This window comes from Micropterus salmoides, unplaced genomic scaffold, assembly GCF_014851395.1.
Source record: "Micropterus salmoides isolate LMB-PRFRI ecotype aquatic unplaced genomic scaffold, ASM1485139v1 Ms_hic_scaffold_19, whole genome shotgun sequence".
NCBI lineage: Eukaryota > Metazoa > Chordata > Actinopteri > Centrarchiformes > Centrarchidae > Micropterus > Micropterus salmoides.
In genome coordinates this window covers 25,645,914-25,662,763 of record NW_024041039.1, presented here as the reverse complement: position 1 = coordinate 25,662,763, position 16,850 = coordinate 25,645,914, and the positions used below count along the sequence as shown (strand labels likewise).

General features: G+C 41.1%; 1 protein-coding gene across 5 annotated transcripts in view; it reads right to left on the bottom strand.

Annotated features, from left to right (window-relative positions):
* Nucleotides 1–16,850, bottom strand: part of ralgapa1 (Ral GTPase activating protein catalytic subunit alpha 1) — a 69,795-nt gene that overhangs the window by 35,568 nt on the left and 17,377 nt on the right. For all 5 annotated transcript variants that reach the window (XM_038729909.1, XM_038729912.1, XM_038729910.1 and 2 more), the window contains 20 exons: nucleotides 14,149–14,273; nucleotides 13,729–13,963; nucleotides 13,192–13,377; nucleotides 12,720–12,881; nucleotides 12,405–12,598; nucleotides 12,216–12,314; nucleotides 11,774–11,929; nucleotides 11,490–11,618; nucleotides 11,184–11,309; nucleotides 9,565–9,623; nucleotides 9,212–9,320; nucleotides 7,116–7,226; nucleotides 6,411–6,479; nucleotides 6,177–6,314; nucleotides 4,780–4,963; nucleotides 3,698–3,816; nucleotides 3,408–3,527; nucleotides 1,341–1,974; nucleotides 976–1,091; nucleotides 381–505 (listed from right to left, as the gene is read on the bottom strand). In XM_038729909.1, the coding sequence (XP_038585837.1) occupies nucleotides 381–505; nucleotides 976–1,091; nucleotides 1,341–1,974; nucleotides 3,408–3,527; nucleotides 3,698–3,816; nucleotides 4,780–4,963; nucleotides 6,177–6,314; nucleotides 6,411–6,479; nucleotides 7,116–7,226; nucleotides 9,212–9,320; nucleotides 9,565–9,623; nucleotides 11,184–11,309; nucleotides 11,490–11,618; nucleotides 11,774–11,929; nucleotides 12,216–12,314; nucleotides 12,405–12,598; nucleotides 12,720–12,881; nucleotides 13,192–13,377; nucleotides 13,729–13,963; nucleotides 14,149–14,273 (3,196 nt within the window). The remainder of the gene's footprint in view (nucleotides 1–380; nucleotides 506–975; nucleotides 1,092–1,340; nucleotides 1,975–3,407; nucleotides 3,528–3,697; nucleotides 3,817–4,779; nucleotides 4,964–6,176; nucleotides 6,315–6,410; nucleotides 6,480–7,115; nucleotides 7,227–9,211; nucleotides 9,321–9,564; nucleotides 9,624–11,183; nucleotides 11,310–11,489; nucleotides 11,619–11,773; nucleotides 11,930–12,215; nucleotides 12,315–12,404; nucleotides 12,599–12,719; nucleotides 12,882–13,191; nucleotides 13,378–13,728; nucleotides 13,964–14,148; nucleotides 14,274–16,850) is intronic.

Here is a 16,850-nt window from a genome sequence, read left to right as displayed (position 1 = left end):
TATGAACATACAGTTGAATTGACCCCAGGAAGAATAACCAATGCTTATTGCTGGAGCAAATGGAAAGCCTAATAAAAAAAGTATTTTCCATTAAAGAAAAGTTACAAAAAGGAAATTATTGTTGTCAATGATTAGTTCTTACAAAGAAAAAGAAATCTGACATTCGCCAGGAAATATTAATTGGTGCATTTCTAGTACTGCCATAAACTAAATCTGTGAAACAAATGCGGTGAATGTGTCCAAAGTGATACTTACAGGGGTCACAAATGCAAACAAAGTCAGGAGAAACATACAAAAAGACAAAACATAACAAAGTGTTTGTGACTGCTAAAACACTTTAACGTGGTTTCTAGTATATGTGTGTCTGTGTCTAGTCGCACCTCTTCTCCCAGGAGTTGAGTCCCAGTATGTTGATCAGCAGTCTGCAGTAGTAGAAGGCTGACTGCGGTGTCTCAGTCTCTGGTTCAGTCTGCTGCACTGCCCTCATGTTCAACTCCTCACCTCTCTAAAACATTCAACAATCAGAAATGTCGCACCAAATTATGAACAAGGACAATAGTTATACAACCATTATTTAGTGCTTTAAAAAAATGTGTGCACTTTTTTGTTGTCCTTGGGCTGATATACGGTTTAAAAAAACAAAAATAATGGTGCCAAGCTGATTCAAGGGCTTTTAATTTTGTTGACTTACTTCTATGCAGCAAATGAAAAAAGGCCAAATTCCAACAATAGTTTTTACAACATTATGAAAGTCTGCTTAAAATACGTTTGACTGCAGGACTTAAACAGCTTGTGATTTATCTTCTATTTCCTGAAACCTACAGCAGTATTTTTCAAACTATATAATAGGTAGCTCTGCACTTGTGAGCCGCCAGTATTTGAGTGTCTACTTCATCAGGAGCGGCTGTGAGCTGCGGACTCAGACATTCATAATTTGAAAGTCCTTATATTCATACGAATGAGAAAACACCGTACATTAAGGACGAACTCCCTTTCAGCAGTGCTCTGCTTCAGAATGGCATTGATCACATCATTCTCCTGCTTCTCTGAAACACACGCTGGAGGAGGGGCTGGGATATTGAGTGGCATGCCTAAGGGAAGCAAATCAGGAGACAAAGTGAGCTGTAAACAAACTGAACTGTCATTTGTGTTTTTAAAACTATGTTTTTTACAGAACAAATTGAGGGATGTCAGCCTGTAAAATGTTCACTCAAACTGAAAATTATATCATTATCCTGGCTTTTAATGTATGGTTTGCTGATTCATAAGCATAACATAATGTGTTGATTTAAAAATCATTTTAAGACACGTTATAAGTGTGTGTTTGTGTGTGTGTATACCTGCTCTTTGTAGACACTCAGGACTCGAGTATCCCAGGTACTGCAGCATTTCATCCAGTGAATCGTCTCCCTCACTCAGCAAATCCCATGCTGGCACTGCCTCCCGACACACACGTTTAGCCAGTGGCGGAGCTAGAAGCTGTTCTAAACCTGACTCCCCCCGATCCCCCTCCCCATCCAAACTAAGCTCCTTCTCCTCCTCCTCCTCCTCCTCCCCTTCCCCTTCACCTGTTCTTCGATCTCCATCCTCCTCCTCACTGACTTTCCTCTCCTCTCCTTCCCCCTCCCCCTCTCCCTGAAACCCTTGCCTTTCACCCTCCATTTCTCTTCCTCCCTCCTCTGCCTCACTCTCCTCCTGCCCCTCCTCTTCGCTGTCTTCTCTCTTCACTCCCATCTTTTCTGGTGGACCTCCTGGTGGGGTGCGTAAATGAAGATTGGCGGTGTGAGGCGATTGTGTGTGTGACAAAAATGTGTTTGCTGGGCTGCTTGGGGTACAAGGTGGAGGCCCGTAGAGAACAGCAGAATCCCAGGAGTGTTTTCCAGCTACATCTCGGATGATGACACGAACACAAGCAGGAGCGGAGGACAAACCAGCTGTCATTCCACCTCCTGGTACACCAGACTCTGATCGGATCTGTGAAATTGAGTAAGACAAGGTACAACGGTTAAACAGGAAATGTACAAAATGTTAAAGAAATCATTCTGATATTGAGTTGCAGCATCTTTCACATAATCCACATCTCAACTGCCTTAAAGCAAAACTTCACTCATTTGCTACTTTTTAAACTACCTCTGCTTCTTTGCAACTAGTAGAATTTTTATAAGGAAAATCAAACAATAATCCATTTTAACTTCATTAGCCTACTGCAAGAAAAATCAACTTAGTATTAAATTAATTCACTACATTCTAACTCAAAGTTACACTGCAAAGCATCACAAGTGTTAAGTTTTAATTAGACAACCTGAGCTATACTTAACATTGATAACATTGCATGTAAACATACTTGTTAAACATACTCCCATGTCATGTTGGTACTGTAGAAAGCAAGTATTCAAAACTATTTTTAAAGCACCTTTGAAACCAGAGTTACAATGTGCTTCACAGGTGCACAGAAGGTACAACACCGGGAAATACAGCAAGAATTTCAAAGAATGCTCAACACAGAGAAAAAACAAAAAAAGAACAACATCAAACCACTGGCTTAAGTTAGTAATGCCAGGCTACAAAGGTGGGATTTCAAACGCTTTTTAAAATATAGACTTAGCTGATCTGATACTGTGGGGGTGTTGATTCCACAGTATTAAAACAGCATGATCTTTCTATGTCTTTCGCCTGGACTGAAAAACTTTTAACAACATTCAGTTGCCAGACTTTAGGGGTCTTGGTGCAGAATGAGGAGTTAAAAGATCAGACATATATAATGGAGCCAAATCATGGAGGGTTTCAAAAATAAAACTGAACTGAATTTAGGGCTGAACAATTAATTGTTTTCAAATCAAAATTACTATTTGAAAGACCGTGATTAGCTAATCGTGAAGATGGAGATTAAAATGTAGGTTAATTATACAGCACATCTGACCCATTTTAAACTGTCATTTTAAACCTTAGTAAAACTTAAATAAAAAAAAAGCAAATCAAATCGTGATCGCAATATCTGGCAGAAAAATCGCAATTAGATTTTTTCCCCAAATCGTTCAGCCCTAACTGAATTCTAACATGAACTGGAGACTAATCCAGTCGGGACTGGAGAGATATGTTCTCTGAGTCTAGAAAACCTCCTGAGGGCTGGACCTGGCTCCTGGACTAATGTTAGAAGAGTTGCTGATACGTTCTATACTAGTTGTAGATGTGCTGCATGATTACCGTAAATAAATATAATGGACTTAAGGCAACAGGTAATGTTAGCATACAAGCATTAAACCAAACGTACATGTTAATGTTGGCTCACCAACTGACATTTCATTCATTTTAATGCTTTTTAGGTTTGAGCTCAGTTAGTATCAGTCATGATGACAAACATTGGTTATAAACATGCAAAGCATGTCATTTGTTTAAGTTGAGGTTACCTGATACACTGAGAGCAGTGTGGAGCCGTTCAGAACCAGAAACTGTAGGTTTGGTGAATGGAAAAGCTCTGGTCCAAGATCTGCACTCTCACAGAACGGGTTGTCTTGGTTTTCACACACCTACAAAACATAGGTCATAGTGTTGCACTTGCAAAATGCCAAGATCAAAATAAAAGTACTGAAAATGTTTTGATTTTTATTCCCCTCGGGACAAACAAGTAATCATCACTATATACAGTACATCATACTAGTGCCATTATTGCCACCATACACACACACAGAAACAGTACCTGACTAGACAGAGTAGCAGGCCCTCCGGACATTGGATAATGTCCTAAATGATTGACCAAGTGTGTGATAACTGTTCTGGCTGCGATGGAAACCAGGCCCTGCTGAATACGGCTACGAACTGCAGAGAGAGAAGGAAAATACATCCATATATTACTACAAGGATACAGTCAAGAAAAATATAGGATACCAGATCTTAAAAGTCCATTTCTATGTTTCTAGATTTTATTACATAGAGGGCTAAAAGGTTTAACTGTTACTCTGACTATTATATATACTGATATTTAGGCCCCAAGTTACAACTTCAGGAATTGCAGTACATATTAGGAGGAGGTACAAACACACACTAAAGCTTGGACATGGTTTGCTCCACGCTGAAAAGAAGCCAATGCCATCACACAATGTGCTACCAGCAGATCCTGGCTAATCAACATCATTACACACACAGTGTGATACACACAGAGCTTCTTATTGACAGGGGTATGTGTAGAGTCCAGATATGTATTGACCAGACATTCTCAGCCACTCCCTAAACCTCAGAAGAGCCCAGGAGGAAAAAGAAAAGACAAATGAACATTTGGTGAATATATATAGGTGAAAAGAGTATTTTTATAATAATGTTAAAAGGATGGTAGAAGAAGTGAAGCAGTGGACAATAAGAAACAAACAAACAAAAAAAAAATAAGAGGAGAAAAGGAGAGAACAGAAGCATGGTCGATTAGGGTGCTCCAGTCATTAGACTAGACACTGTGTCCTGGTGGACCACAGCAGGGGACAATACACACTCTCACACGGATGCAGACTGGTGCATTCGCATACACACACACACACCCCCCCACCCCACCCCAAACTTTTTCCATCTTTTGTGATTGGCAGTGGTGTGCTGTACAGCTCGGTGTCATTTTATCCTAGCGTTTGTGTCAGTGCCCCACCTTACATGCATAGAATAATTACAGACTAAAGACAGATGTGTAGTGGGTGCGGTCTCATTTATATGACTTAAAAATCAGTGAAGACACCAAATGATAGTTACAATGACAGGCCTAAAAAGTACATAGTGTGTCCCTGACGATGGATAAAATACCTTCGGTGACAGGCTGTAGTTTGCTTGAGCGTTCTGAGTCCGGGCTGTGCAGTGGTTCTGGTTCTCGGAGGCTCTCTAATGGCAGGAATGGGTCGTAGTCTGGACTCAACAGGTCCGACAGCTGCAGCGGGTAATACTTGGGACTGTTGAAAGACTGGGCTCCATACACACAACCATGCAATACCTACAAATTGTTCGAAGGAAAAGGGATACTATGTCAGATTTATTTCCCTTCTGCCTCATTTATAGCCCATGTTACTGCACTGATGCTTATTCTTCATTATGATAAAAAAACAAACACAAAAAAAAACTTGTTATTGGTGGTGACGTTTCTGTTTTGAAAAGCGTATCTTATGTGTGTTTAGGGTCGTGTCATGACCACACAAACATAAACCGCTTTTCGACCAAAGGAACTATACCCTAGAACTAGGAACCATTGGAGGAACTCACTGAGTTTCCACTGAAGGAACCAGGGTCTAAATTTAGTTCTAGGGTCTCTATTTTATCCCCCAAAAGGTCCCTGCTCAGGGGGTAGTACTTTACGAAAGTACCGGTACTTTGGGGGAGTGGGGCTTGCCTTGCAGTGAAATTCTGAATGGGCGAGTAGAGGCTACTGGCTTTGACTCGAGCATGTTGGGTGTTTTTCTGCTACTGCTCCTCTCTTTTTCACCATTGTTTGCAAAAAATAAATCACAATCAACACAAGTCTCGCCGATGTCTGCCTAACGTCGGCATTACATATATTGCTCAGAAATAGCAGCCAGCGTGCAAAGGTGTGTTTACAGCGAACAGCTGATGGAGTTACGCTTATTACTGGGTCCAAAGTTGTTGTTTTAAGTTTTCGTCATTCAGGAAGTTTTTACACAGAGCTGAAGTCGTTAAACATCCCGTTCCTCCGACGCTCAGGCGGACACATCTGCAGCTCTTGTTGGCTGGAAATATTGTAATAACCTTCCAAACAGTAATAATGTTATTTTTCTGTTTCTTTCTCTGTGCTGGAGTTATTTTATGAACGTGATGGCTTTATCCAGTTTGTTTTTAAATGTGAAACAATCTTTATCGCTGTCTCTTCATTATACTCCCACACAAAAAAGCTGCTTTAATGGTCAAGCATAGCCTATAGTTTTTCATTATATTCCAATCAAGTCTGATGTTCATTTATAAATTTTGCTCATGGATAGTGGTTACAAATAATGATGCCTGTGCATCACTTTGTATGGCGTAGGCTATAGGCCTACAGCCTACGTCAGCTGGTTAATTTTGCCTAATCTTTGCAGGTCAGATAACGGCGGAAACGCACACAACAAGGGCTGAAGAAGCCGTTTAGTTCCTTAAAAAGAGATCCGGGGACTTAAAAATCCCAGGTACTTTTGGTTGAAACACAGCTATATAGGTACCTTATAAATACAGCTGAGCAGAGTCTTTGTAGGCTGGTCCCTCTCTGGGGGGCTTCGTGATTGAACAGGTTGTAGAAGAGTCTTTGGAGGCAGAGCCATCACCCAGTCCAACAGACACAGCAGGAGGGACACTACCAGCTGCAACACAGACATACACAGGTATAAGGTTACTTTCTTAGCAACAATTGTAATGCTGTGAGAAAATGTAAAAATGAATTTTTCTGTGCATGTTACCCTCTTATCCAGTTCATGAGGTGACGACTCGGTAGTGGGCAGCAAGTATGTGATGGTGGCGATCAAAATCTAAGATAAATCAATCCAGCAAAACTGTTACTGCAACTACCAAAACTAGTCATGCTACCACTTCTAGTACAAGTAAAAACAACGACAGATATAAAAAGAAAATGAAGTCAATTATAGTAAAATAATATATAGTAAATATATAGTAAAATAGATTTTCAAATTAAACAACAGTACAGATAACCAGAGTAGAGCAGTAAGAATGAAAGCATTTGAGTCAATGTCTCAGCGAAAATCAACCCACCAAGTGTCAGAAACATTTCTGAGACCTCTAAATGGAAAATCTTAAAAGTGATATGGTGTATTTAAACATATTACAGGTATTCTACGGCCTTAGCTTTAAACACTGTAATTAATTCCATCAGGATTCATGGACATGCTGATGGTGACTTGATGAATAATAAAGCCAATGTTATAATAAAATAAAATGTTCCAATAATTGATGAGAAGTTTACAGAAGTGTATGTCTCAGGGCGTTGCTCAGTTGGTACAGTGTGTGTGACCCATATGAAAAGGCTGAGTCCTTCTCGCAGCAGCCCGGGTTCGAATCACCCATCACCCCCGTCTGAGTCGCTCTTCCACTGTCCTATTCAATTAAAAGGCAAAAAAAAGCCCCCCAAAAAGAAATGTATGTTTCACCTCTACAATCTTCTTTGGAGTATCAGGGGGAAATTTTTGAAGATGATCCACATGACTGATCAGGAGATGAAGGATGTCTGACGCCACCAGTGCCACGTTCTTATTGGGATACTGTGTGAAGAAACAAAAAGGTTCTGAGGGTGCATTCATTTGCAGAAATGTTAGCCACCATACTATAAACCAACATACTTAAAACAGTAATCCTCATCAGGGTTTCACTAAAAACTGCAGGCAAGCAGGGATTTTAGGGTTAGATGCATCTTTTTACTCTTAAATTAGGACATGCTTAACGCTAGGGAATAGGTTATACCTGGTATATACATATTAATATATAAATCTGAGATATACCAATTATGTGTGTATGCCAATTGTGTCTCTAAAAATTTACTGACAAATAAACAGCAGATGGAGCACAGTTGAACTGATTTTTTCCCACATCTTGATATAGTGAGCATCTTGAATTGTCATTTACAGGTCTCATATGAAACAACTACAATAAAGTACATCTATTTCTAATCTGTGTCCACAGAAAAACATTTTTTTAACCTATAAATTGTAGTATTCTGAATATGTTTTTTGAACTCTTGTTTTATATGAAATACTTGTAAATGTGTAAATCTTTTTATAGCTCAGTTGGGCTCTAGTGAGGATCACCACCTACAAAACTAAAAATGCTTCTAGATAGGAGAAGGGACATGTAGGGGGATGAGGAGGACAACAGGAAGTGGCTGTGCATGGAAACATGACAATCCCTCAAGCTTTGTGTATGTGCGATTGTGTGCACATAGCACAGAGCCCATTTCTGAGGCTACTGGCTGCTGTTATGAAGGCAAGAGATGGAAAAGATGTGTGTGTGTAAATGTGATACTGTGAGTGTGTGTGTGTAGGTGTGAGAGAGACACAGCTTGCAGCATTCCCCCTGGATTAGTCTCCTATCTGAAGGAGGACCAAACATATTGACGGTCCAAGGGATTGCTCCCAGGAGTAAGTGAATGCAAGTGTGTGTGTTGCTCTAATGTCTCAGCAGGCCATTGGCTTCCGATACACAAGCTAGGGATTCCAAGGTGGAAAAGGTATGTGTGTGTGTGTGTGTGTGTGTGTGTGTGTTCGTGTCCATCTAGAGCCACTTGGCTATAGATGAGACAGTAAATATTGGACAGTATTATTCTGATCCACAGGCCTCCCAGTGTAGTGGCCTGAAAGAGACAATACCAACTGAGGCAATTCCACCAACACTAACCATCACCTCCAACCACGTTTTGCATTATACTCTGGCTCCTTGCAGCCTGCCATGTTAAACAAATCAACACCCCAGTTTTCAGTCAGTATTTTGGTGTTTAAACTCACTTTAATCAGCTCCACCTCCCTCATTTGAAGCAAGATTTTCAATTCCATCAATTGTGTCTGTGTTGTTTAGTATTTTCCAAAAGTTCTTCTTCAGGCAGGAATGTCACAAAGTTTGGCCCTCAGTTCGGCCTTATCCTCCTCAAAAAACCTGGGGCCAACAGTGGCCTTGATGCCCTGCCCGCAATGCCCCAGCTGATTTCTCCTCTGCCTCTGTCCTGTCAACATGGTTTTTTGGGGCGGGACATTAAAAAAGGCCGCGCTAGGTATGCCTTCATTAATACATTAAACTTAATATATTAGGCAAGGAAAGTTTATTTGTATAGCACATTTCAACAACAAGGTAATTTAACAAATGTTCTTCGTTTTATGGAATTAATGTTTGTGAACTAGAGTAGGCGAAATCAAAACATCCAGGCAGAAGAAGAACAGATGTTCAGACACTGCAGTGTTACAGGCGGCCAATCCGCTGTCTGTTTGATACAGATTCATTGCTTTGGTCTGGATCACACTGGATTACAGTCAGAGACAGAGACAGTACCACGGTCAGCAGGGACAAAGTTTGAGAAGAGGCAAAATCCAAAGGCTTTATGAGATAATCTCATTCAGCTGGGTTGACATGTGAACCATACAGTTTTATATTTCAATGGCCGATTCTTAGCTTGTGTTTGAAGTGCAGGAAGTTGAATTGTAGAGCCTGGATGTAACATGGCCCAAGCTTTTTGAAGTTAGTACAGAGCTGTGAGACTGACCTTCAGGGTAACACAGATGACGTTTAGAGCATCTTTTATCTGTGGATGTTGAGTGCCATGAGCCAACTCTTCGCACAGCCAGATACCCAGACTACACAGAGCCACACACCTACCAAAACAAACACACACGTGCTGCTGTTATACATTTGTAGAAATAGATACACATACAAAGATCCACACAAATTCTGTCCACGGCCATGTACCTAATTGTTATAAACACCTTTTCTTATAATGCTATCTAACACAAAACTACCTATGATCTCAAAATGTGTTTTGTTAGACTCCTGTCTCACAAAGTTGCACAAACGTAGTACATGGCAATACTAATAGTACACATAAAATGCAATACTCACCTAGCAGGAGCAGAGGGTTCGTCCCTAGCAGAGGTCAGGATGGTTTTGATAACATGCTCCTAAAAACAAAGCACACAGACAAACAGTTTATTTGCCTAACACAATACAAACCATTGGTTATGTGTTGTGTAAATGTCTACATACTGTCCAACATCTTGTTTAGGTCCCGCACACGAAGTTAACATTTTCTGCAGGTGTGCATAATGTAGAGACTGACTGAGTGCTCAAATACACTGGCTGTTTTTCAGATAATGAGGAAAGTCACTAATGTAATTAGGAGTTGTTAATATATGTAACACATTCTGTGCTATATATGGACACACAGGCTTATCTACACACCCACAGACACATTCACACACTCGTCCGGTCCCTCTGGTCAGTGTTAATGACAGCTTACTGATTCAAAACAAGTTTCTACCTTGTAAGAAACCAGTGAGGGGGCCTGAGATGCTGCCACGCATGGCATTAACTGTTTACACAGCAACAACAACAACAACAATAACATTACTCCCATAGCTCTGGACTGTTTTAAGAATGACTGATGATACATTAACCTATTAGTTTGGTTCTAGGACCCCCTGCGGACAGCAGAAATGTTGTTTGACTTGGATTACACAAAGTAGATAAAGTTTTGTTTACGTGTTTGACCCTATGCTTGCGTGGATGTCAGCTTTAAAGTACAGTCCCCTCCAAAAGTATTGGAACGGTAAGACAAGTTCCTTTGTTTTTGTTATTCACTGAAGACATTTGGGTTTAAAATCAAAAGATGAGTATGAGACAAGAGTTCAGAATTTCAGCTTTTATTTCCTGGTATTTACATCTAGATGTGTTAAACAACTCAGGACATACCACCCTTTGTTTGAACCCACCCATTTTTCAAGTGAGCAAAACTATTGGAACATGTGACTGACAGATGTTTCTTGTTGCCCAGGTGTTGCCTTTTAGGTTGATTGTCCAAACATTAAATAGCTCTGCATGACTAGTCTAAGTTTTCATCCTTGGTTCAAACCTACAAAGACTGCATTTCCTGTTGAAGAGGATAAACCAACATGAAGACCAGAGAGCTGTCTGTGGGAGAAAAGCAAGCCACTGTCAAGCTGAGAAAAGAAGGAAAATCGACCAGAGCCATTGGACAAACATTGGGCATAGCAAGCACAGCAATGTGGAATGTCCTGAAAAAGAAAGAAACTACTGGTGTGCTGAGCAACAGACGTCCAACAGGTCGGCCAAGGAAAACAACAGTAGTTGATGACAGAAACATCGTGAGAGCTGTGAAGAAAACCCGCAAAACATCAGGAAGTCACATCACCAACGACCTCCACAGTGCAGAGGTGAAGGTATCACAATCCACTGTTGGAAGAAGACTCAGAGAGCAGAAATATAGAGGCCACACCACAAGATGCAGGAAGAATCGGACGGCCAGATTGAAATTTGCAAAGAAGTACAGAGATGAGCCGCAAAAGTTCTGCAACACAATCTGATGGACTGATGAGACCAAGATGAATCTCTACTGTGGTTTACTAGCATACTATCACAAAGAATAATGATACTGCCCATGCACAGAGGCATGAGGACTTGTCTTAGCCCCTCAAACCCAAACTGCTATTGCTTCCATTTACCTTGACGTCAGGGAACTTGGTAAGCACCACATCAGCTGTGGTGGGATGGAGGGCTGGAAGCTCCCCATACAAGTTGGGAAAACACACTAGAGATCCAAGCAGAATCTGGGCCTCTACTCTTGGAGCCTGGAAAAGAGGAGACGGAGAGATAGAGGCAAAAAGTAGAGAGACAGAGAGAGGAAATGCAAATGAAATGAAAAATGCAAATGAAATGAAAAAAAGAACACTCTAGAAGTGTGTCAAGCTGCGTTTGCACTGAATAATTGTAAACATCACTGTGCATGAGCGTGTTTCTGTGTTTCTTACATTGAGTGATGAGCAGGCGGTGACTCTAGAAGCCGCAATTATGAAGTCCAGGATCAGCATGGTGGCTCCAGGTAGACCGATACTGAAGAACCTGGGACTGCAGTGCTTTATGATGGTGTTCACGATGTCCTGTAGAAACCACACGTTTTATTTTTTGTTTTGTTTTGTTTTAAAACAGCAGTCACAGCTAGAGCACATTTACAAACAGCCCATAGTCCATCACTGAATCTAAAGTCCATGGGTTGCCACCTTCATAACACATACACAAACCACACACTCTCTACCTGGTCTTGGTGCAGCAGTCCTTGGTGCATGATGTTGTAGAAGTGTGTGAGAAAGTCTGTGTTTGGGGAAACATCTTGCCGTCTCTTCATGATCCTGCAGATCAGCTTGTAGGCGTGAAGTTTCCCCTGCTTGTAACGCTCTGTCAGCATGGTGGCCTGGAGTGAAACACACACACACACGTATAAATACATAAGACATATATACGCAAGCAAGTTAAGATATTAACTGGCCTGTTTGTGGAGCCCCCCCCATTCTCTGTGTGTGATGATTTAGCACAAATTAATTTAGATTTTTGCTTAAAGGAAAGCAATCAAAACATGGCAATTCCTGAATAAGATGAAAAAGATATCATTAGCTACAGGTGAAAAACAGATGGTTGTTCTTCTTTTGTGTAATAACACCTCAGTGTATCTCCTATAGTGATCCCTCAGTCACACCTACCTTAAAAAGCCAGGGGGTGAGGATTCTCAGGGGTGGGATTAGAACAGGGGGCGGGGGAGATGACTGGTTATCCAGAGAAATGCCCAAATTATCTCTTATCTGAAAAGAAACATGCAATTTTTACATCCACAATCTTTAAAGAAAGTGCTGTCTTATAGTTGTGTAGTCATCATATTTGTCAGCACACACCTTGGCCAGGTTCTGCCACAGTTCACAGAGATAGTCGAAGACCTGAGCATGGATCTCTGGGTCTTTGATGCTATTGACATCCCCCAGGATACCCAGCATCCTCCGCCACATTACCGTGGCAACATCTGCGTGCCATCCAGTTAGAGAGCCACCTGCCATCACACTGCAGTCCTCGCTAGGGAACTCACTGGTTTCTAGAATCAATCAATAAATCAATCAGTAACTCTTAACCTCTTATTCACAGATTGGATCTTAGGAGCAGGAAGTGTGGGAAAATATACAAGTACGTGTTTTGAGTGTGTGCATGAGTATTACCCAGGTCATCGGGAGTCTGCAGGACAGAGTTGTGAAGCTTCTGGTCCAGCTGTAGGTGTGTGTGTGAGTGGGAGTGTGTGTGCTCTGCTGTCAGCGTGGCAGGGGAGGGAGTCTGGGAGCGAGAGCCTCCAAGGGAATGCATGGGAGACGCGCTCTCAGAACCTGGACAAACAAGCATACAGTACACAAAAAAATGTTTTTTATTGAGTGGTCCAGGAGTTATCAGCCAAAATGTGAAGCTACTTGTTTAAGTAAAATTTGTAGCTGATCTGAGTAAAGTTTTGTCACCTGCCAAGTTGTACAATTGTACAAATTAATAATCCAATTATATTAGCTAGTACATATTTAACTATCTATGTGGAATAACATGCAACATTTAGGTTGTTGGTTCATGTACGGATGAATATTACCCTACTTAGATCTGCTGAAATAATGCAGAAGCTAGAAAGCTCTGTGAGAGTTATGTGCTTACCGGTAACAGTGACAGTGTGGCTGAGGCTGCTGGTCTCCGAGTCGAGGTGAAGTGTTGTTAAACTGGCGACTTCATGTTCTTCACAGGCGACGCCCCCACCCAAGCTGTCCTGGTCCAGTGAGCTGCCTCGACCTCCTCCTCCAGATCCAACTCCTCCTCCACATGCTTCTGAACTGAAAGTAAAATCTACAAAAAAAAACAAAAAAAAAAACGTTGACCACTACACATTACACAGGGCTTTCCAAGTCAAGTTTAAGTAACGTCAAATATGAGGTTATTTTTAAATAATAACTTGTTCAAAGAAGCAGACAGGAAATCGAGCAAGTAAAAATTGAACAAAAAATAAAAGAAGCTTTGATAAATCTATAAATAACTTTAACTTTAAGTACCTCCTCACGTATTAACTATTTATATCCCACAACAGCAACTTACAAGTATCACAGCAAACTCAAATTATAATTATATAAAAATATGTCAAAATTCGGCAGCAGTGCCTCGGTTTGTATATAATAGGAAACCTGGTGTTTTGTTCCTTACTGTCAAACTTGCAGGTGGAGTACTGAAAGGCATTGAAGGAGTCCGACTGGCTGTCTGAGCTGATGACATCTGAACCACTGGCACTTGCAGGTGACGTCCATTCAGAAGGAACCCCTGGATCGTCAATAGGACGGGGGTCATCTGAGGGCCGTGATCCAGGACTCTGACCTGCCTCTAGGAGCTCCGGCAGGTCCCTGGGAACCTCCAGGCTCCCCGGGCTGCTGCCACGGCGGCCCTGTGTATCGAGAGGAAAGCAGGGTTTAAATGCAATCTCAGCGGGCTTCAGTAATTCTTTCTAAAGCAAAGCTTTCAGTCTGCAGTGATTGCACAAGCTGGAAACAGCAAGCTGCAGCATCTTTGTTTTCTAACGCTGAAACTTTAATCTTTCATCACGTCTGTGCGCATGTGTGTTGTACTCACTGCTGTTCCTTTGGCTCTCAGTCTCTCCTGGATAAACTCATCCATGAGGTCAGAGAAGTTCGGGTTGCTGCTTCCTACATCGGTGGACACTGGACGAGCCTTCTGGACCACTTCCTCTTTGTTGACTAGAGGCACACAGAGGCAGATATACGATGACCGTCAGGGACGGACAGTACTTAGGTACACACACACATTCAGAAAGGATGGAAAAATGGATGAAGAGTCACAGATGCACACGCAGACAGGTGAGATGTTGACAAATATATAGAGAAAGAAATGACAGTGACAGATCCATACCCACACAAACAGCTCAAAGACACAAAACTGAGTAATAACTTTTAGAAGTTTGTAAGATAATTATATAATCAAGTCTGATTTGCTGACAAAGTCATTTAAAGAACATTTGTACTGTCTGTCTATTCCGTCCACAACTTCTGTAGCACCATTAGCAGCCTTAAGAGTTTTTAAAATACTGCTGCTAACAGCTGTGTGTTTGGATATTTTATTAAAATGTTACAATATCCATACAACTGGAGCTTCTCTCTGAATTGTAAGAGCAGTCCTGATGTGTGTGTACTGTAGGCCTGAAGTTAGCAAAAGACCAACTGTTAAAAAGCCACAACACAGCAGGAAAACAAACCAGAAAAGCAATGCAGGAGTTAATTCACACCATGCACAGAGAGCTAGAGAGAGTATCACCTTGTTAGGCAGCATATCAGAGGCCTACATTAGTGCGATTATGTTACAATGAGTTATGTTGCTGTTAGCTTGGTAGCAATGACAGCAGTCACTGAGTGTTTGTAACCCCTGAGAGCAGAGAGCCTCCATCCAAATATGCTATGCCTACAATATTATCCAACTATTCTTTAACTCCTGAACCTGTGGCTGATAGAGCTGACAGAGCCTGGTTCCGTCCACAGCCTACTTCCAGGGCTTTTATCAATAAAGCTTAGAGTTACTGAAGACAGCATGAAAGTCTTTACTTTGCTGCCACCCAGCTGATGAATTTTTTTTCTTGCATTTTCTTGGGCTTATTGTCTGTCCTGGATGTAGTCAGGTGTTCAACAAAGTTGAAAATCTCACACCAAAGAGGTCAGTGCAAGAACACCTTTCAACATTTTCAACAAGTTTTAGCTGCTTATTAAAAGAATCAGCATCTCACCGAGGCGATCATATGGTGGGAACTGAAGACAGCAGCAAACTAACACTGCCAAAATGTATTATTAATTACTAAACATATCAATCATAATAGCACTAAGCTTTAACATTACTTTAGATCTTCACTTACAGTTATTCTAGCCCGATTGTTAAAGACCATGAAAATAGTTCTGCTTGTTGACTACTCACCTGTAATGGTTATTTGCCATGACATCACCAACAACAACAACAGGAATGATACTTGTATACAGTAGGGCTGCTTCTTTTGCAATGGTATCCTGTGACACATTTTACCTTCAACAAAAAATTGCAGCTCCTGCGATTTAGATATTGCACTTGGCCACACTGCAATTTGGATAATTTTTCGATTAATAGTTCAGCCCTCGTATGAGGTGCCTGAAAAATTAGAACCCAATCTGTTTCTCAATTATATTATTGTATCAATTAAGGCCCAATAAATAAATACTCCGTGCCTACATATACAGTGTATTTCACACTGGGACTATAGCATGACGTTGCAGTTCAGGTAAAAAGTAGCACTATAGGAATGCGAAGCTGTGATGTTAGCCGGCAGTTAACAGTTATATTAACAAGGCTTTACAGACTTGTATCTGCAGATCTATGCACTGAATATTTGCATGTTCTGTATGTGATAAGTCCATGTGGATTAGCCTATTTCTGTCTTAGTAATGCTGTCATCTAATGGAATTATGTGTTTAACGCTGACTCCCTAAAGCTTCCTGCTAATTAACTAGCTGCTGAGGAACCTATCACTGCTATTCTATGTAAAGACATACTCCTACAGGATCAGAATCAGAAAGACTGCAATGGAATATGCTGCAACTCTGCAATATTGCAGCAGTACAGCTGCACAGAGAATTGAGAGGCGTACTCTAATTGGGTAGCTACAAACTACTGAAAGATGACATCTTTTGAGAACATCACTTTTTGTAGCCGAACTGTAAGGTCTTCACCTCCTCCTCAGTTTAGGGTGGAGACCCTCACGCTTGATTGTATTTCAGCAAAATAAGCTGCTAGTGTGAGGATGCAAATACAAGTATTACGGAGTGCAGCACAGTGCACGACAGCGCAGCTCAAGTGGCTGCACCCCTGGAAAAAGGACAGTCAATTGTCGTGTCAGTTCTTACTCTAATTGGCTGTGCATGGACATGCAAATTTTTAGTGCTATGATCTGTGAAGTTGTGTGCTAGGCTTATAAAACCCTGATAGAGGGCTCCACCTGTGTTCATAGAACAAGGATTATGCATAGCCATCAGCAGTCACAGAGTTTAGGTAGTTCAACACACATCCAAAGAGACAACCAGAAAGTCACATTATATCTGGTTTTAGTCTAGAGAGTACCAGATGATTAGGGTTGATAAAATCACTGTAATTGTGAAAGTGAAGTTGCTGTCAATGTTTTTGATCCACGCAATAATGTTACTTCAAATATTAACATGTCAAAATAATTATTCCGTATTACCGTACTTCGCAAATTTCAAACATCTGGCAAACCAAATAAACATAAATGATTAACTGGTACC